Source organism: Bactrocera oleae, chromosome 3 (assembly GCF_042242935.1).
Source record: "Bactrocera oleae isolate idBacOlea1 chromosome 3, idBacOlea1, whole genome shotgun sequence".
NCBI classification, from domain to species: Eukaryota; Metazoa; Arthropoda; class Insecta; order Diptera; family Tephritidae; genus Bactrocera; species Bactrocera oleae.
In genome coordinates, this window is record NC_091537.1 from 49,860,132 (window position 1) to 49,882,504 (window position 22,373).

The 22,373-nt window shown below is 35.1% G+C and overlaps 1 protein-coding gene and 2 pseudogenes across 1 annotated transcript in view; 1 reads left to right on the forward strand and 2 right to left on the reverse strand.

Annotated features, from left to right (window-relative positions):
• Positions 1–10,642: 10,642 nt before the first annotated feature.
• Positions 10,643–22,373, reverse strand: part of ClpP (Caseinolytic protease proteolytic subunit) — a 32,731-nt gene continuing 21,000 nt past the window's right edge. Inside the window, exon 3 of the mRNA XM_036366866.2 lies at positions 10,643–10,942. Coding sequence (XP_036222759.1) covers positions 10,697–10,942 — 246 coding nt within the window. The 3' untranslated portion in view covers positions 10,643–10,696. The remainder of the gene's footprint in view (positions 10,943–22,373) is intronic.
• On the forward strand, positions 14,161–14,786 carry LOC138856416 (uncharacterized; annotated as a pseudogene).
• LOC138856417 (uncharacterized) lies at positions 14,545–15,720 on the reverse strand (annotated as a pseudogene).

Sequence of the window (22,373 nt, forward strand, 5' to 3'; positions counted from 1 at the left end):
CGTTAAACATATGCAAAAACTATTTAAACTCTTTTTTGTGGTTTTGTAATATATTAAAAAAATTGATTTTTGAACAGCAGCAACAAATCTCTCTGTTCACATATTTTTCTGCAGGATTTTAATATCGCCGCCCCTCTCTTTCGAATTGCTAAACGTCAGACCTCCTGAAATTTGACAGTTTCCTGAAGGAGGTTTTGACGTTCTTTTTCTTAAAGCTAAAACAGAGTTGTATAAAGTTGTAAGTTTTACGTCAACTTCTGTTTACCGTTAAGTTTAACTGACTTTGGCAATTAAAACCGTTTTATAAAAGTAATCAATGCCAAATACCAGTATCAAATTAAGCAAAAAGAGGAATTACATCAGTGCGCATTTCTTCATTGACGGAGGCAACACTCACCAAAATCTTTGAAGAAAATCGTTTAGTCAGTTGATGGATTTCAGGATTTTCATCATTTACCATTCCTAGTAAAACGCGACGAGGACAGCTGTGGTGCGTGTGGGCGATTTCGGAGCACCTGAAGCAGGAGTTCGGTGACCGTCTGGGAGCTGTACATGCATTCTGCTAGTGGCCATGTTGAAAGAAATTAAAACCTTTGTTGGAGTGATCGCTGAGAATGTGAAAATTTTCCGCTTTACATAGCGCCTCATGAAAGTCTTCAAATCTCTGATTGAATATCGTCATATTATGTCGATACATAAGAAGATTTGCCGTTCAAACCATCAATGATTATATCAACCAAATCAGCTTCAGGTATTGATTGAAAACATCTTGCAGTAAAAGTTTTCAGGTATCACCATACGTGATCATTATCCTTTACCGTTTATTGAAGATTTTTTTCGGTATTTGGCTGTTTCAGTACTCTTGATTTGAAAAATGGGTTCCATAAGGTGCCTATGAGCGAGAATTCAAAACCTTTAATCACATCAATGGGTCAATACGTATTAGCCCGAATTAAGCACACCTCAAAGCTATTAAGAATTATCCAGTTTCAAAAAACACTAAAGAAGTAAAGCAATGTATGTGTTTGTTGACGTTTTGTTCACAATTTTTTACGAATACTTGTAGCTGCCCCTTTAAATCTGTTAACCCGTAAGGACGCAAAGTTCGAGTGGACGAATGCGTGTATGAATGCTTTTGTAACAATAGTGTTGGTTATGGTTATGGTGCAGTATTACTACAACGACAGGATGATAATAAATTTCACCGAGTTGCATAATTTTCGAAAACAACTACATACGCGGAGAAGAGATATCATAGCTTCGACCTAGAAACATTTGCAATTGTCAATGCACTGAATCGATTTCGTACATTTTTAGATGGAATTTCATTTGTACTACTTATTACTGACTGCAACTCATTGGTACTGGCGCTGAAAAAGAAGATGGTAAATCCTGGTATCGCGCGCTGGACATTGACATTTGATTTCGTAGTAAAGCACAGGGGGGAGATCAGATGTACGTAGATGCTCTGAGTCGCGTGTCAGTAGTAAGTATGACGCAAGTCAAATCCAAAAGCACTATTATTTTTGTTTGATGGCAGAGAAACCAAACAAATTTATTCGCAATTGTTTAAAGGGTATATATTACTCTGGCTTACCCAGAAGTAATGAGCGAAACCTCATTTCAAAGAAGAGCCATTAAATACTTTACATATTAATCACTTCGGGCCTTTGGAATCTGTGAACTCGAAACACAACCATGTCCTTGTAATGGACGCGTTTATTAAACTTGTAAATCTGTATACTGTGAATACTAGCTCGAAAGGAACTATATGTATGCTTAAGAAGTACTTTGTAAGTTACACTCGTCCTGGAAGGATCATAAATGACCGGGGAACAGCTTTTACTTCCAATGCATTTGAAGACTTTTTGTAGGGAATGCAATATTAGCCAATTGTAGAAGAATTTGCATCACCCCAGTCTAACGGCCAGGTAAAGCGTGCGAACCGTGTGTTAAAGGCCATTTTAGCAAAAGTTACTATAAATAATTCCGATTGGAAGAAAAAGCTAACTGCGGGAGAGTTCGCCAGTAGCAAGTACACTGCGCCACTAAACAAACTCCCAGTCAATTGTTATTTGGTGTTGAGCAAATGAGTTCACTGAACACCTTCATGACGTTTATACTAAGCCATATAATAGTGTAATTGATTCAAATCGCATGAAGAAGCGGTTGGAGCTAGATCAGCGTGTAGACGATATGGGCTTAGAAGGCAACCCGAATATTCAAAATAACTGTATGTCAAATTATTAAGGAAACTGAAGGATTGAATAAGTCAATCGAGATCGATTGAACGTCAGGTTAGGCCAAGTTGTAGTGTAAAAAGTTATTTTTTGTTGTTCTGACAGCTGTCATAAAATGGGGTTTCGGGATTTTTTTCTTGGAGTGGATTTGCAAGACTAAGAACACGAAGGTGACTATTGAAAAACAAAAATAAAGGTAATCGAGTCAACAAGTACAATTTCATTAAAATTACATACTTTTAACATATTTTTGGTCAAATAATCGGCCACAAGCGTCGATCGATGAGACGGCGCATTAACGTGCAACAAACGCCAACTTCCATCTTCGCGATATTCGGGCCGAACACGTCGAATACGGCGCAATAAGCGCTTCAAAACTCCAAGGTATAATACCGCATTAACGTTTTGGCCGGGTGGAACAAATTCTTTGTGGACAATGCCTTTGGAATCATAAAAACAAATCAGCATTGTCTTCACTTTTGTCTTCTCCATTCGCGATTTTTTGGGTTTCGGTTAATTTCTCATTTATGTCCTCACGACCACTTTGAAAACATTGAAACCACTCGTGCACTCTGCTACGGGATAGGCAACCATCGCCATAAACTTGTTTCATCAATTGAAACGTTTCGGTAAAAGTTTTACGAATTTTAAAACAAAATTAAATGTTGGATCTTTGTTCGAAGCTCATTTTCGCACCGATGACAAAAACATACTGAACCACTAGAATTTACTTTGTTACTTTTTTACTGTTTACTTTGGAACGCACCTTGTATTATACACATCCACCTGATTTTTCTAAGACCAAATAAATTCGTTTGTTATATTCTATATGTGCGCTAGGATTATTATGGACCCGATTTTATCTTTTTTCGGAACCATGATGCAATGTTCTTAGGGCGAGACAGTTTCTTATTTTTTTAAGATATCTTACATATTTGCGGTATATGTTAAAGTCAACAGAATGTTCAAAAATCTTTCCATTAGGTATAAGGCTAGTGGAAGTATTAAACCTATGTTATCCATGTTTGCACTACGACATAACATTTACAGAAAATATGCTCTCTTACTTTCATTAAGGTATCTCACTTAAACAATATTTTCTGTAGAAAGTCAGCCATAGGTACTGAGGTCTCTGGTATTCGGTATCTGGGGCTCTGGTACGATTTCTGGACATCATATTACAAGCCTTAAATAAATTTGTGAGCAAAATTATATTTCGATCACATAATTTGACTTACATACCGTAAAGTAAATGTATCATATGAAATTTAAAGTTGTAGGTAGTCGACATGGTTGTAGCTTGATTTTGCCCATTTTCAGAACACAACAAAAGAAGGTCAAAGTAATGCCGTGCACAAAACTTTGATGAAATTGGTTTATTCGTTACTGGTATATTGGATTTTACAAAAATGTGGGCATACAAGTATATTTTACAACCAAGCATCAAAACTGCTTATCGCCTATGTAACACAATATACGAAACCAACCTCAATAGGGCAACAGCTGAATTAAAACAAGAAATCACTCATATTAAGAATGAGTCAGCAACACAAATCTTTATCATAACTACGTATCGGCTGACAAAAAAATATTATTACTCGCTCTGATATATGAAATATCAAATATTTTAAACATAAAGCAAATGCATTCGCAACACACCTAGCTGAAACTTTTGGTCTAAATAAGAGTGATGAAATTGAGTTCCTTAATAATGTTCAACCAGCCCATGCAACAATCTCTCTAATCTTTGTTTGTGACTTAAAAATTAAATTAATAGGCTTGAAGCTAAGAAAGTAACAGGATTCGATCTTATAACGGCAGAAGTATTAAAACAGTTACCATACAAAAAAGTCTTTTGAATGCCTCTGAAGTTGTCATGGTTCCTAAACCGGGAAATTATCCTCATATTGTCTCGTCATATAGCCCATCCATCGCACCAGTTCGGTTTCAGAAACAAACTTTCAACAATAAAACAAATGGATGTTATTCCAATCCAAAATAGAAAAAATTCTTGCAGGAGGGAAAACAGCTCAGCGGTATAACTTGACATTGCGCAGGCATTCGATAAGATGTGACACGAAGGCCTTATGCAAAAACTAGAATTATGTATTCCGGTGGAGTATTGTACTCTCCTAGAATCGTATACCACCACGAGATTTCCCGTGTAAAACAAGGGAATGAATCACCTTTGCTGATGACACCGCAAAACTATGCGTCCAAAACACTACAGAAAAAGCTGCGCAAAGTTTGCGACATGCAATTAACTCCATGGTCAATTGGAGTAAGAAATGGTGAAAAAAACTAAAAGGTGGCAAGTCGGTTCATGCGAAGTTTACGATTAAAATAATTACTTATCAACCTATAAGTCTTTTTGACGTCGGCATACCGTATGCCAATACAGCCAAATATCTTGACATTACGGTTGGTGCTAAATTCCACTAGAAATAGCATATTAAGATGAAAATAAAAAAATGGAGTGGCTTATTGGACGAACGTCAAACCTGGTAACAAATTCTTTTTACATAATCAAATTTTCCAGCCCTGGCGCCAATTATATAAGCATAAATATTACTCAACGTTTCCAAAATAAAGTGCTAAGAGGCATTGTTAAGGCTTCCTGTAACATCAGAAACGTTGACATTCATCGGGACCTAAATGTGAATACAGTCGCTGAAGAAATAAGGTTCAAGGCAGAAGCCCACTACAAAAGGCTTAATGAACATGTGATTTGGAGGCGAGAAATCTCCTCCTAGATACAAGTACAAGTCTCTATAGCCGCTTATGTCGAAAAAAACCACATAATTTAGTTACGAATTTCTTTGTTGATTTTGTAATCTATTAAAATCAAACAGCTGTCAGTTTTATAAAATTAGTTGTAGTACCATAAAACACTCAGGGATGTTGCAGAATCTGATAGTTGTCGGAATCAGAATTGAAACCGATAAGAAAATTTAGTAAGTGTCATGAATTCAGATATTATTGGTTGACGTTCGAAATTTTCAGAAATTTTATCGGTTTTGGGTGTTACGGAAACCAATTTTATCAGTTTTGTTATCAGAAACAAAGCGACAGGATATTCACTGACAGAATTCTATCTATATCGGATCACTCCTGGATACTGTTAAGCATTCGTGAGAGATCCGGCATTTCCCTCCAATATCGTAATCCTTGGAGAACGGTATGGGATAAATTTATTAGAATATCAATAAAAGGCTTAAGCGAAAATAATAATAATGTAAGGAATGTTCAAAAGCTAAGTGAAGAACATTGAGAAAATCTTAACCACCTCTTTTAATAAATCCACACATTAAACTGTTCTGAAGAAAAGAAAGAGCCCTCCTCGGTGCAATAACGATCTTAAGAACATAAGAACTCTACTAAAATCAATATTTGGCAACCTTATGAAGATATCATGAAGCCATACAAAAAAGTCGTCAGGAAAGATAAGGCATCACTGAGCCTCTGAAACATGGGGGCATAGACGATATGCTGTGCACATGGATACAACCGATGTTTATGAACAGAATTATTATTATAGCATCACACGGCAGTGCGACACGAACAAGTTATTTAAGAGGGACTCCTGAAGGGGGCGTTCTTTCTCCGCTTCTGTGGTAGTGACACTTCAACTCAACAGAAGAGGAATGAAAGCAGTAACATATCCAGACGATATAGAGTTAATAGTATCAAGGCTGTTCCCTTCCACAATCCGAAATCCAGAATGGGGAAAGAGCCCTACGAAGATTACATCTATACGCCGCGAATAACGAGTTATTCCTAGTAAGACAGAACTGCAACTGTTCTCGAATAAAACCAAACTAACTCTATTTCAAATTATTTTACTCTGTGGTACTATAATTTCTCTGTAAGGGTGGTGATTAGACTAATTCTTCTAATTCTTACATATGGGGCAAGCATATTCGCTAGGAACGATAAAGAGAGAGCTCAATGAAAAATGTAAGCAATTACAGATGGAAATTAAGTGCAGGATAGCGAACTAGATATGGCTAAACTATGACAAGACAAAAACAAAGGACTTATTACATAGGTTCAGGAAAAGTAAATACAAACTGACAGCTATATCACAATACAGTCATATAACAATACTTGTTGCAGCTGCAAACTCGAAGAGAGTAAAGAAACTATTCAACACCTCCTCTGGGAGTGTCCTGCTATATTAAAAATCAGTTAATGAACTCTTGGAATTCATTAGGTACCAAACCCTGAATGTCTATCTACAAAATACATACACAACGATGAATCGTGATATCAATATTTATTGTAATGGTGTATCAAAATGGCGCATCTTGTGTGCGCAGGAAGCTTTATTTCACATTTCCCCTGATTGAATAAGCTGCCGATAGAATAGGATGGTTAAACCGTCTCTTGCTAAGGAACAGTTTTAAAACGTAAACTCTATCTCAGTTTCATACCACTCATAGTTTAACATGTACAGTATAAAATCTTTTTTTTTAACTTTATTTTAATATAATTTAACTTAAACAACTTATCTAACAAGAATGATAGATTATTTCTCTAATTTTAGTCTGGTGAGCGAATCCGTATTAATTCATATTTCTCAGTGCGAGGGCATCCTTCACGTAGTTGTAGATTCTCATTAGATTAGCTTTACAAGTATTTTGGATATTCAGCATCGCAAAGATAAGAGTAGGTCCGTTGAACTCTGCAATTAGGTCCTGAAAGTACTTTATTCTAGTTTGCTCATATCTCTGGCACTCAATTAATAAGTGTAGTATTGTTTCTGTGCTTTGTCGCCCACACGCTTCACATGGACTATTAGTATTGAGTTTATAGCTTATGCCATTGCACGTTATGAAGTAATAATATTTATTCGCCAGTTTGAGTTGTAAAATTAGTCTGATTAGTTCCAGAGGAGCTCTCAATCTTAGATATTTCGGAGTAGATAAGTTGAGAGATCTGATAGATTGGGTCCTTGAACATGTCCCCGAGTCCTTGATCTGCAAAAATCTTGGTAAGAGTAGCAATCAAATATTTCTTATTTCCTTGGTTCAGAGTTATTGATATTAATTTCTTTATAAATATTTTAGGCCAGGAAGATTCTCTCATATTTAGCACCTTAATTATCCAAGTCCATATTAGGCTTAGTGAACGAGTAGATAGTCTTGTTAGTCCCAATTCCAGTCCAATGATGTATCCAAGTGTATTCTTAGGCAGGTTGAAGATTTGCTTGAAATAATCTGCTTGTACCTGTAGGACCAAAGGTTTGAACACTGTATAGCAGGGTGGAGGCAACCAAGCTGTCAAAAAGCCTGGCTTTAGCAAACCAGGAGTCTACTTTCGCTTTGTATAGCACAGATTTAGTTGCACCGAGAGCTTGTCTGGCATTGTTGACTGCGGTGCAGTGGCAAGATCTGTCGAAGCGTTGTTCCTGATTATTGTTCCCAGATATTTAATTTGGTTGACCGTTTTAATTGTCTTACCCTCAACCATGAAGACATTTTTTTGCAATATTCTTGATTCTTCGTGATGTTCTGCAAACCAGAATAGCTGATTTCTCAACATTGACCTGTAATCCGTCACTTTTAAAGTATTCCTCCAGTGAAAGTAGTAGCCGTTGAGTTTCTATTAAAGTACGTCCAAATATGTTAGTATCATCTGCAAAGAGTAATGCTAGTAGGTCTTTATCATTAAATGCTACTGGACTGAACTTATATCCCTGCAACACTCCTTCTGAGACATTGAATTCTGTTGTGAACTCCTCACCTGCTTTTATTTTAACTGTCGCTTTATCATACATGTCTCTAGCGATCCTGAGGAATTTACTGCTTACTCCCAGTTGAAAGAATTTGTCCCACATTTTCTTGTGAGGTACTGTGTCAAAGGCACGTTTAAGATCAATGGAGATAACGTATATCGCGTTGCCAGGTAGACAGTTCTTGATCTGGATCGTTGACAGCAAGGTGAAGCTTGCTTGTTCCTCTGGAAGTAACTGATCTCGTTCGAACCAAGATATAAATCGTTTATGCATAATGCTTGTCAAGATTTTGTTGATGTTGTTAATAAGTGCAATCCCCCTGTAATTTTCCGGATTGTTCCTTGTACTTTTTTTATACAGCATCGTTATAGAAGCTTTTGGTCAATCCGAGGTAACTTTTTCTTCTTCCCACATCTTGTTTAAGAGTGCAGCCAAGTACAGAACCCAATTCGATGGAAGATTTTTAATAAATTCGTTGCTGATCTGATCTGGTCCTGGAGCATTATTCAGCTTTGCTTGTGCTATGGCTGATTCGATTTCTGCCAGTTATATTTCTCGGTCTAGTTATGGATGTCTTGCATCGGTATATTGAGTGTGTTTAGAATTACCTGTTTTGTACATTTTATTGTAGAACTATTCCCAGTTGTCTATTGAACTGCTGTTTTGTTGTAGCTTTGGGGATCTAAATATTTTAACCGCTTGCCAGAATTCCTTTGGATCTTTATGATTAGCAAACTAGTATCTTATTTCCAGTTGATACGACTTTATTTTCTTTTTTTCCAGTTTGTTGTAATTTCTTTTTGCTTCAAAGTATTAAGTCATATAAGGCTCTATAAAACCGCTTTTCTTGCAGTTTTTGAGGTTTCGAATCTCTGTGCGTTTTAGGTCTGATAGTTCCTGACCCATGGTCTACGTGGTTTTCTGTGTGACATTTTTGTGTTAGTTACCATCTTTGTCTTAGTAGTAGTAAGTCAACTCGCCTCTTTGAAGTTGTCATATAATTGATCAGAGTTTAGAATATGGAATGGCAGCTTATTTTCGGTAAGAATCTCATTTCTTCTATGTATGAATCTGCTTTTCTTGATGAGCATTTCATTTTTGTAGTAATGTTCGTCATGTTAGGACCCTTTACTCATAGATTACAGGGAAAGTGGTCTGAATCATACGTTTCTTCATTAACAACCAGGGACTGAAAACATTTGCGTTGAAGAAAGTGTAGTCTCCCTTTTATCGCCAGGAGATCTTCCGTTCACTAATATAAATCCATTTTCTTGCATGAACTGTACGAGAAGATGCCCATTTTTTGTTCTTCACATTCTGTCCTTGAAGTTTCTTTGCAAGTATAGCTTGGTGCCACTTAGGTAATAGCTTGGGACTCGATCATCAAAACTGCCTATTCTGGAGTTAAAGTCTTCGCCTATTATTATTGGCATTCGAATTTGTATGAATTGTTCTAATGCTAATTGTAGCTCATCCAATAGTTCTTTTAAATTAAGATCTGGCTTAAAATAAAGGGATACGATTATCAACTGGTAAATATGTTCATTTGTTGGACAAAGAAAATTTCCTACATCATTGCATTCAAAATGGACAATATAATAACGCATATTTGCACAATACGATAATTATTACAATCTTCACCTCATCCCTTCAAAGGAAAACCCGTAGTAAAGGAAATATCGCTGCCGTTCTGGTCAGTGTTGAGGCCAATCCGAATCAGTCGGTTCAACGTCGTTCTGCACAGTTGGGTCTCTCTCCGATCACAACATGGCAAATTTTGTGGATGGATTTGGCTCTGTATCTCTATAAGATTGTGTTGGCACAAGAACTGAAGCCGACAGACCATTTGAAGCGCCGTAGCCTTGGGTTTTGGAAATAATGGATTTTCATTGAAAAATCATCTCAGGTGAGGCCTATTTCTGGCTTAATGGCTTCGTTAACAAACAAAATTGTCGCTGTTAGAGTGAGTCATATTCTCATGTGGTTCAGGAAGAGTGAAGTCAAAGGCTTCTTCACAGGCATATATTTATATATGGTAAAAAGCTCAAAAATTCATAGTAAATTGAAACCCATTCCAAAAGAAAGATAAAATAACACAAAGAGGAAAAATAATTCGAAAAAAAAATTATTTGAAATTGAAAAGTTGTTGGTAATGAAACTGACGTACTTATTTAGTGAATTATCGCACTTTTAGTAGTTTTCGAAATGCTCGTATTTGGGGAGTACGCGTGATTATCATCCAATTATGGTGATTTTTATAAAAATTTTGATTTAGGGGTTTTCAACCGAATTACAGTTTTGTATCTTCATTTGTGGCTTAGTTATACACTTTGTTCGATTTTAATTAACAACATTTTATGGGCATGACAATGGTGCGATTCTGCTCATCTGCAATACTCGGTCTACAACTCATCTCATCTCCCTGATCTCAGTTAGTTTAAGGTGTTATAAACAACCGTTAGGTGATAAAAACTATTATACTCTGTAGCGACAGTGACGAGAGTATAAAATAGGTATTCTTAACTATACGACATTTTAAGAACTGTAAAGCATTTATTTTATGTTACCAACTTGGTGGATTTAAGGTGTAATATTATTTAAACTCAAACGAGTGATACTTTAACTTATTATTTTAAAAATCAGTATAGTTATATACAAAATCATAATAGTTTTATCGCCTCAAAAGCCTTTATTAATATGTACAATTTTTTATCTATGTTTACCCATTTGAATGTTTTAATGTTGTCATAACTTCCCCCTCTGCCTCCGTTTGGGGGGGGTGTTCCAGAACATGATCAATTAAACCTATCCTTTTTGCTTCTTCTGGAGACATAAAGTTATCACGTTCCATATCCTGTTGTAGCTTATCGTAGCATTGTTTCGTATGTTTCACATATATGTTTATCAATTGTTTTTTCAGCTTTATAATTTCCTCTGCCTGAATTTGTATGTCCGTTGCTTGTCCCTGAGTAAAAAAGCATAAGTATTGTTTTAATAATCCATATATGTATGTATAAATCAATAAACAGAAATTATTTAAAATTACATTAGTCATAAAACATTATTTTAAAGTTCTTATCTTCTTGCATATGTAATAAACCAACGCTACAGGCAGCGTGAACTACAGTGATCTCGTCCCGATGTTTTTTTCTGACCGCCTAACTATAATATCTATTAATTATAACTTTGAGAAATTTCGAAATTGTTTTAATTGTTCTTTTCGATTTTGATGCGTAAAAGATTCAATACTTTCACAAAATTATATTCATAAGTTGCAATAAAATTCATGGTAAAATAACTCAGGTACATTACACTACAAGTACAATCAGTATCAACGCTTTTCTATCTAGCCATTAGAAGAAATATAAGATTACGTAAATATAACATTCTGCTGATCCTACTTTCGCAAAATGATATTCCAAAATTAGAGTAAAAATATTTACATGGTAAAATAATTCGGGTACATTACACTACAATAAGTACCTACGCTTTTCTATCTAACCATAAGAAGAAATATGAGATTAGCTGAATATAAAATACTGCTGATCCTATCTTCTTAAACAATTATTTTACCTTTAGCCATAACTCGGAATTTCAGTTGTTGTTTATGAACAACGAAGATGAAAAAATACTTATTATTACACATTTTTTTAACAAGATTCTTCAGAATTGGAAGGATAAAGTGTACAGTGGGTAGTTATGAGCAAAAATATTTACTAAATTCGTTAGACTGACATGAAAATGTTTGTTAGAAAAAAAATCAAATTTGAAAATTTCCCACAACTTTGCTTAAAAAAGTATAAAAAAGATAGTATACAGTTTGACAATGAAAAAGTACTATATCAAGATAAGTTTTTTTGCCACATATGCACAGCCATTTATTGTTTAAAATATAAACCAAACCTAGTATTTATATTCTTGAAATATAGTACGGGTACATTGGGTATATGTATTTACAAGATTCGGGGCCGGTCTGCTCTAGGAGAGCAGGAAAAACTACGTAACATAGTTAAAGTTTTGAACATTCTGATTTGATTTTCTAAAAATTAAGATCTATTTTTTGGCTTATTTAAGTTAGTCTCAATTCAAGGATATGATACAAAATAAAAACGGATTAATTCGAAAAAAAATCCAATACAAATTCGATGTTTGAAGATAAAATGTTAAATAATATAATATGTTTCTTTGAGTAAATATAGGAAATTATCTTATAGTTGGAATGGAACGAACAAGCAATTTGAAAAATGAGAAGTTTTATTTTTTTTACCCTGAGCAGGGTATATTAAGTTTGCTACGAAGTTTATAAAATCCAGAAGGAAACGTCAGAATATACATACAATATATAAAAATGATCAGCGTGACGAGCTGAGTTGACTTAGCCATGTCCTTCTGTCTGTATATACGCGAACTATTCCTTCAGTTTTTGAGCTATCGCTATGAAAATTTCCCAGGAAGCTGCTCATTTGTCATATCCGATATCGAACGACTATAGCATATAGCTGCCATACAAACTGACCTATCAATTTCTTCTACAAGTTGATACTTGGGTTAAATAAAGAGGTTATTAATAAAGTGCATATTAACCACATTTTGAATATGCTTGACATGAAAATGGAAGCATCAAATATTTTACACTTACGATTATTCATTATTTATTAAATATTAAAGTTGACATGCATAAGCGATGGTGAAATATAATTCTTAACTAGTGGGTACCGCACGCATGAGCTGTATAAGTTATACAATTAGGAATACCTTTAAATATTTACCTCGTTTTTTATAGAAATAGCATTTATAGACTAATAAATTCAGAGTCAACTCTCTTAATATATGTCATATGTATGTTGCATTTCATTACATTTAATTAAATTACGCAATTACAGGAATAATAATATAATTATTTTGGTAGAGCTGTGTTATCCAATATGAAAACTTCAAGTGAAATTCTCTGAGAAACCGAATAATCATACGGAGTTGTGGGATCTTGTATTCGACGGCCTAGAGAATCTTGTGGAGTAGGTATGTACTTAAAAACTGAACTGTTTGATTGTTCCGAGTACACAAATTATAAAAGGGTTAATCACTTAAGTGAGGGTAGGGTTGTGGTTTATTGTGCCCTAGAAGTGGGGATGGTGAAATCAGTAATGAACGAGTGTAATCGAATATTTTATACGTTCGCAATTTGCAATGAACAAAGCTTGAGAATCACTTTCAGGTATTGGCAAAATATATTCAACAAGTAAAGAAGGACTACGTTCGGCTTTTACCGAGCAGGGTAGCAGGGACAAAGCTTGGGAAAAACTCTCAAGTGTTGGTAAAACAATTTTTTTCAAATAGCAAAGCCGGAGGCATCTTTTCAGATATTGGCCAAATTTTAAATAAATAACAACTTAGGAAGGGCTAAGTTCGGCTGTAACCCAACACTTCATACTCTCGTAACTTGCATAGATTAAAGCCAAGGAAATACCTTCAAGTGTTAACAAAACTTTCTATTAAAAAATGTTGAGCAACAGTTTAACATGCGTTATTCTAAAAAACCGAATGGGCTTGTACAATCAAAAATTTTATCTTCTTAACATACACCTGCGGCCATTCACAACTTAGCATAGTGTTACGCATATTTGGGAACATTTTATAACGGTACTTTTTGCGGTATCGAGTTTTATTTTTTTTTTATTTAAAAATAAGTAAGTGACATGTTATTTATCAAAAATATTAAAAATTAAAAACAAGACATTAAATTGTAGACTAAATCATATCCAAGTTAGTGAGACTTATAAAATGAGCTCGAAATATAAGGACTGACACGCGAAGAAAAATTTATAATTTTTTATTTTTTTTAAATTTAATTTAACTTATATTATAATTAAAAATAATGTTTGTTTTTTTATTTAAATACAAAAATTTGTAAACAATAAAATCGGACGTATTTATACAAGCCAAGAAAAGCTTTTTTGTGTTTTATTCAGTAAACGGAATAAAGGGCTTATTCGAGGAACTCAATATCTGCGACAATACTGCAGCCCTGATACTTGATGTAACACTGTTGTAAATGCTCAGCTGATACTTAAGCAAAATCATTGCAACATTCTGCGCGAATTGTGTAACCGAACGTGAGATTTTCACCATGAATCTTTTAATAAATATAGCGATAGAAAATTCCTTGACGAAATTTCAAAAACGAGGACAGTGACAAAGATGGCAAAAATTTGGAAAACAAGTCCATCATATCATGATGATACATATTTCACGCATTTGATCTTTTCTCGTGAAACATTTGCTGTAAGTATTGTGGTTTGATTTTTTGGAAGCGCCTGATAAATAACTTAATTCGTCTTGAAGAATGCGTTAGAACCTTTTTTGTCAACACCATATGGGGGATATTCCTTGGACCATTCCTTGAATAAGACTCTTTAGAAGCTAAACAATAGAAGTCACTTATCGCGAGCTTTCCGATAGATTCAATGTTGGGCAAAGAACTGCAAACTTAACCTCAAAACAATCAAGACAAACGAAAATAAAAATGAAATACTTTTGTTGGCTATCAGTTTCACGGCAGAAAAAAGTAATGGAAATCTTTCAAACAAGCTGGGTAAATTCATTTCCTTATGTTGTTGGATGCTTGAATGGAACGCATTTAAAAATTAACACTCCTCAAAGAGATGCAATTAGTTAATTTGACCGTAAAGAAAAATTTTCAGTTATTATGCAGGTATGTGTTTGGCAGATAGAGCGGTTTCAAGATGTTGTGTGTAATATAATATTTTCGATTATTTAAGTCATATGCGACAGCACGTACCGTTTTTTAGTGTGTGTTTATCGGCTACCCAGGTAGCTGCCATGATGCCAATGTGTCCACTTTACTAAGGGATCACGTCTGGACAGATAAAACTTGCGAAAGATGCAATTATCCTGGCCGATTCAGCATATCTTGTTTCAAAATACTTAATTGCTCGTTTTAGGGATAATTGACAATATTTGAGTTCAACACGAGTATTTGTTGAGCAAACATTTGGAGAGCTAAGTTCAAAATATGGAATCATATTGATGGGCGACATATAGAAGACATATCAACTATGGTATTGACTTGTGCAATTTTACATAACTTTATACAGCAAAGCAATCCAGTTCATCCTGAAGACAATCATATACCTGTAAATTTAGAAAATTCAAATGATCTCGATATGATGTCACTACCTAAAAATATAAATGACACTAATGAAGGAATTACTAGCTTTCTGTTATTTTTCGCACAACTCCAATTTGCCCTAACTCCAACATGGTTTTAATTCTTTCTTTGGTAATTAAAATTTTTTACATTTTCCACTTGCATCGCTTCTTCGCTAAAAAAATTCCAACGTCTCATATACTACAGTTTTCGGCCGCTTCTTTTGGGTGACACTATCCACTTGGCCCCTCTTTCCTCCTCACTCACTCCACTTTCAACAAAACATTGCAGGGAGCTTTGAAAGTTTCCTTTTGGAGGCTCAAGGAAATGTCGACTGCCAAAAACGCAATCGAAACCTTTAAATACTCCCACGTCGTGGTACCTTTTCCCATCGCATCGTTCCGCTTCTTTATTCTTTTATACGTCGCAAACAAGTTCAAACATTTTCGTTGGATGAGCTCTTTTGTTTGTGACACTTCCGGGTTAACACTTCGCATGGTTTCCAGCACAATACCCCAAAGGACGGATCCCTTTCGTTTTCCACCGGTGAATTCGGGCTCCAAATCAAGCCGTTTTTAAGAAAATACCGAAAGAGCGAAAAGAAATTATAGTCTGTTCCGCGTGGCCGCATGTGATTCACACTCATAGATTCACTTAGTTACATTACTTCATATTGCATGTCCGAAATATTGATATTACGATAAAACTTATAAACTAAATTGAAATATGCATATATATGTGATATAAATTGAATCAAAGCTACATTCAATATATGGGGTATATGAGGAAATTATCAACCAATTAGTCTAAGCAAAATTTAAGAAATCCCAACTTCATTCTGGACTAATGAAATTCATTATATATAGTATGTGACAGCTTAGGTAATTCGTGGATCGATATTGCACATTTTCGGTATTAAACTATAGTATATCCAATATTATACTTTCACTTTATTTTATTAAAGTGATATATACAGTATACGTAAAGCCAACCGGAAGTTTGAAATTTTTATATAATTCTTACCAATTCTCTTATATAAGGTGGCTGGGAATATTTTGATCCGACTGTATCGAGTTTTGGTATTACGATATATCATTACCAGAAAGAGATGTTCTCTAAATTTCATTTAGAAAGTCGAGGTTTGAAAATCCGTATATTAGGTATATGAGGAAGTATTGCCCTGATTTCATCTATTTTAGGGATGATAGCCCAATTGTGTATGATAGAAATTTGATTAACCTCACACACCAAATTTGGTTGAAATTAGTCTAGTAGTTCCTTAAATATAGGATTCCACTTAAAGATGGGCGGTCCCACGCCAATTGTCAAATTTTTACACCTGCTCCTATAAAGCTTTTCCCTACCATCTTGGTTGTGTATCTTAATGCTAGTGTCGCATTTATACAGTGAGTTATCACACTTTTAGTAGTTTTCAACATAACCGTTATATGGGGAGTCGGCGGAGTTATTATCTGATTTTACGCATCGTATGAAGAAGTGGTAAAAATACTTCTTTTCAGCAAGTTTGGTTGAGTAAGCTTCAGGGGTTCGAAAGATATTTGACCATTTATGAAGCGGGGCTACTGCCACTTGGTGGGCCCAATGGTGTCCCTCGCTACTGCAATCCTCTGTACCAAATTATAGTTTTGTATCGTAATTTAGTGCTTAGTTATGGCACTTCATAGGTTTTCGTATAATAGCTTTTTGTGAGCGTGGCTGTGGTTTGACTTCGTCCATCTGCTTCCTTAAAAGTAGCATTTGTAGCAAGTTTCATCAAAATATCCTAATTTTTACTCAAAATATCGCTTGCACGGATAGACGGACGGACAAACGGTCAACTCGTCTCGTCATCCTGATCATTTAAATATATGTACATAACTCCATATTTATCTCGATTAGTTTAATGTGATACAAACAACCGTCAGGTGATCAAACCTATTATACTCGTACTCTATAGAAACATATTGCGTTACGAAAGAATTCATTATTCGCTACTCTACAAAATTATGAATGGATTACAATTATATTTGTATTTTATTAACTTGTACGATAGGTAGTAGACTCATTTAGTTTCTATACTACATTTTGCTCCTGGTCTAAGATATTTATATTAAAATTAACCTTAAATTAAATATATTTGCTTTATGAGGAAAACATCGACAAGAGGGCAATATCACTTTCATTTATATTCAGCGCTAAACAACATTATTTTACAAAAAACTTGGCCACTTAATTTCATTTAAGTCTCACACATATCAAATTTTCGACATAAACGGTATAAAGCCAACTGCTAGTTCGAAATTATATATTGGATATATGGAAGATAGAGGAAGTATTTACCCCATTTTATCTATTTTTGCCACAATGGCATTTATTATCGGGAAAATACTGTCTGTGAATTTCAAATATATATATGTATATCATAGAGAGTGAAATAATCAGATGTTCTCAGTTGTAAGTTAAAATGTAAGATGGGAAAGTGTGGCAAATCTTAAACAACAAATTTGGTTGAGTAGTTCCTGAGATATAGGATTTTAGTTAAAGGTAGGCGGTACCACGGTTGGCAATTTTCGCACTGACGGAAGAGGTAGCGAAAAGATCTTGAGATAATTTGATTGATATAGCTCTAATAGTTTGTGAGATTTGTGTTTTAAACCTGTAGAGGGCGGGACCCACACTCTCTTTAGAAGTTTTCAAACCACAGATGCTCTTTCTTAATGCGAAACGTTGTACTAAATTACAATTTTGTGGTCGTGGGATTGGGCGGATTCCCCTCATCTGCAATACCACCCTTCTCATGGTCCCAAGAAACATTTGGGACAAATCTAAGATATCTAAATTTTTAGCCAAGTTATCGCTTGCACAGATGGACAGACAGATAGTCATTTGAAATTCTACTGGTCTTCATTCGGATCATTTATATATACATAACTCTATATCTATCTCGATTAGTTTTAGTTGATACAAATAACACGTGAACAAAACTTTTAGACTTGGTAGAAACGTGTTTTGAGGGTATAAAACAGTTCTATTTCGATAATATTGGTTATTGACTCTCGATTTATTTAATGTAAAACGAAAGAATCAGGAATTTAAAAGTGCAATACATATATATATTGAGATATAAGGTTTCTCCAAAAGGTGTGCGGTGCCACGCCCATTGTCTAATTTTGACACCGCTTCTTATGAGGCGTTACAATTCCCACAGTAGCCAGTTCTACGTTACAAATCGACCACGATTTAATCCAGTCAAGAGCTGTTATTTCGATGATTTAACCTTGTTTAGATCGATAAGTAATAAATCAACTTTGTTACCACTAGAGCAACTCTTAGCAATTTTCCATCTAAACTCCACCTGAGTTAGGTGTAACACATGCAAAGGATGGAAGATTCTTAATAATATTGAGGTATGTGCCAAGGCCACCAAGTCCCACCCCCAATCTTCATACCGCTCCGCCAGTTCCGTGAAACTGAAATACATCGGAACATTACGTCACTCAGGTGCAACTCTGCATATAACATTTTCCCAAATTTTTGTGATCTATTTTGGGCGGGTGAGACATAACTTCCAAGCCGCTGTTTTCCAAATAGATTTTAACCGGTAAAGTGTTTATGTGTTGTAAAATTATTGCCTCGTGTCTAGTCGCTAATTCCGGTCGTTTTTCGGCAAGCGCTTGCTTTAATTAGACGAACTGTTGTCGGTAACGGTCTCCAATAATGGTCTCACGGATATTCGGGTTTACCGTTGATCGCCAGTCGTAATCAGATGCAAATGACTTTTTTATATAGCATTTCTGATATGTAAAATCGTCTTTCAACGTCTATGGGCTTCAATTCAAATAGCAAAGCTCTCGAGCTCTTATGATTATTACGAAGGTGAGAATTCCCGAAGTTCTAAGAGAAATACGTGCTATAGTGAACTAAGAGGAATTTGTTGAAGGAGATTGGGTTTTGTTATAGAACCCACAACGAAATAAAGGGCTAAATTACAGTGTAGTTGGGACCGACCATATCACCAATCATCGTGTAGTGTGTCGCATACAGACCATTGGAAGGCCTAGGAATAAAACAAAGGTAGTTCATCTGGAACTTCTTGAAGCGTTAGGTACCGCAAAGATGTATAATCGGAATGATCCGACTTAGGTGGATGGCATTGTGGCGAATACGAATGCCAGAACAAAACAGAATCGACGATAAATTGTCAGCGTAGTTGTTAGACCCTTTATATTAGGTTGGCAACTAAGTAATTGCGGATTTCACTCATAGATTGCTTCAGTTGAATTTTTAGGTTTGCTGGCGTAGTCCAAATGTAAAACACATTTTGTTATTTGATAGTTGGCAATTCAGCTCTCAATCAGTAAAAAAAGATTTTTGATCGGTTGCGTAATTTTCGTTTGGCGTTCGTTGAAAAATGGAAGATCAAAAGGAACATGTTCGTCATATTTTGCTTTTTTATTTTCGCAAAGTAAAAAACGCATCGCAAACTCACAAAAAGTTATTTGCTGTTTATGGAGACAAAGCCATAAAAGAACGGCAGTGTCAAAATTGGTTTGCCAAAATTTCGTTCTGGTGATTTTTCACTCAAAGATGAAAAACGCTCTAGTCGTCCAGTTGAAGTTGATGACGACCTAATCAAAGCAATAATCGATTCGAATCGTCACAGTACAACACTTGAGATTGCAGAGAAGCTTCAGGTATCACGCACATGCATAGAAAATCACTTAAAACTTGGCTATGTTCAAAAACTCGATACATGGGTTCCTCACGAACTGAAAGAAACACATTTAACGCAACGCATTAACAGCTGCGATTTGCTAAAGAAACGTAATGAAAATTAACCATTTTTAAAACGAATGATAACTGGCGATGAAAAATGGGTTGCTTACAACAATATCGAGTGGAAAAGATCGTGGAGTAGGCCAGGTTAACCAGCTCAAACAACATCAAAAGCTGGTATTCATCAAAAGAAGATTTTGTTATCAGTTTGGTGGGATTATAAAGGAATTGTCTACTTTGAACTCTTACCACCCAACCGAACGATCAATTCTGTTGTCTACATTGAACGAAATTAAACAATGCATCTGCAATATCCATTTTTCACAAAAAATGTTTGTCGCAATGAAGCTTATTTTTGCTTGATTGGATACGTTAATAAAAAAAAAAATGTTGCATTTGCTTGAAATTCACTCGGTAGTGAATTTCAGAACCTGCCTGACCCAATGATTTGTGTAAGATTTGCTCACGTTTATTTTTAAATCTTTATTTTCATTTTACATTACAAAAATCAGAAAATATGAAACAAAGTAACAGATATATTTTTATTGAAAAATAAGTAAGCATTGAAGTAAACAGAGACAAATGTTGAGAACATATATTATATCCTCCTAGGAACATCAAGAGGTCTTTCCTTGATTACGTCGACGACATTAGACAGTATGCCGACCGGACTTCGGACGCAACGAACTTCAGATAGGCACTGACCGCCATTCACAGTGGAGCCATCAACACCGACTCCCTCTCAGTGAATGGCGGACTACGAGTCAAACCACCGCCCATAGCAGACGTAGAGCTGGAGTTGCCTTGCGAAACCAGAGTGACCCTCGAGCAACTTCGTTCTGGATATTGTAGCAGGTTAAACTCCTACTTATCCAGAATAGACCCCCACATTCCTAATACATGTCCTGCGTTCAATGAGTCTCCGCATGACACTAACCACCTCTTTGCATGCCCAACGAGCGAGCCCCTCTCAGCTAACACAGTTTTCCCTATGGTCCGACCCCGTCGAAACAGCTCGTTTCCTGGGCCTCCCGTTAGATGACCTCGACGACAACCAAACAACAAATATCTTAATTTAACGTCTTTTATGGGTTCTTCTTTATAATTTTCCAGTTAACAATCTCAATGCATCTAGGAGCAAGCGAATTACTTTGGAGTAAAACTGGACATATAGTAGATTTTAATTTTCCTGTTAACAATCTCAATGCTTCTAATCGCAAGCAAATTACTTTTGAGTAAAACTGGACATATAGCAGATTATAGGTTAAGATATATCCACGTGTGATTATTATTGAACCTTACTTGTAAAACCTTCCACATAATTTTTCCCATATTTTCGGTAAAGAGCATGAGATGTTGGTATGGGCGAAAAAGTGGAACAGATCCCTAAATATGACCGGAAAAATGTACATATTATATTACCAATAAGCCGATTATTGATAAAAATATAAGAAATGCAAATATCAAACAAAAAAAAAAGAAGACATTCAATATTTTCATGAGTTCTCTGGGCACTTGAAACCATCAAAATTTGCTAAGATATCCAGGGCAACAAATAATATAGTTTTTTCGTAAAGCGTGTTATTTGACTGGGGTATATGAGGTCCTCATATTCGGTATATGGAGGCCGTGAAATTGTACGAAGAATTTCAACCGTTTGTAGATGATTGATGCAATACTATTTCTGCAAGGTTAATATACCGATATCATCATTGATGCATGATTTATAAATTGTAAATGTGGTGGAAAAATATCAAGGACCATAAATAATGATTATTGTTGCGATTTTTAAATGAAAAAATCAAGCACTAAAAGTCGACATACAAAAAACAGATAACGTTATGTTAATACTTTTTTCGACGACCTTAGCATTTCCATAATGATTTTTTGATTTAGAATTTTTATGATTTTCTTCACCAATAATGATTAATTTTTCAAAAAATTATAAATAACTATTATTTTTGAGCAAAAAAAAATTAAAAACATAAATAATCATGCAAAGTTAAATAAATTTTTAGATAACAGGTTTGTTATGAAGGTTTTTGCTAACTTTGTTGCAGGTCCTTTTAGAACACATCTCAAGAATGAAATTTATGGTATGGTATTTCCGCCCCTCCGAAAATAAAAAATCGAATATTAAGCGCAACTATTGAGGTAGGGCCCTTCACACACTGGATATGTCCTGGTATGCATGGAGATTGCAAATTTTATTACCATTGTATCCAAAACTTGACAGTTATTCAAAAAGTGTCGGCAAATACGATTGTAGCTGCAACGAGTTCATCGAAATAATAATTTCTTACCAAATTTTTTTGTTATTTCCAAAAGAGAAAAGGAAGATATATTTTTGTTCTAAAGGAGCTTGCAACGAAGTTAGCAAAACACTTCATAAGAAACCTGTGATTAAAAGTGTTTTATTTTGAGCACAAAAAAAATAAAATATAATGATTAT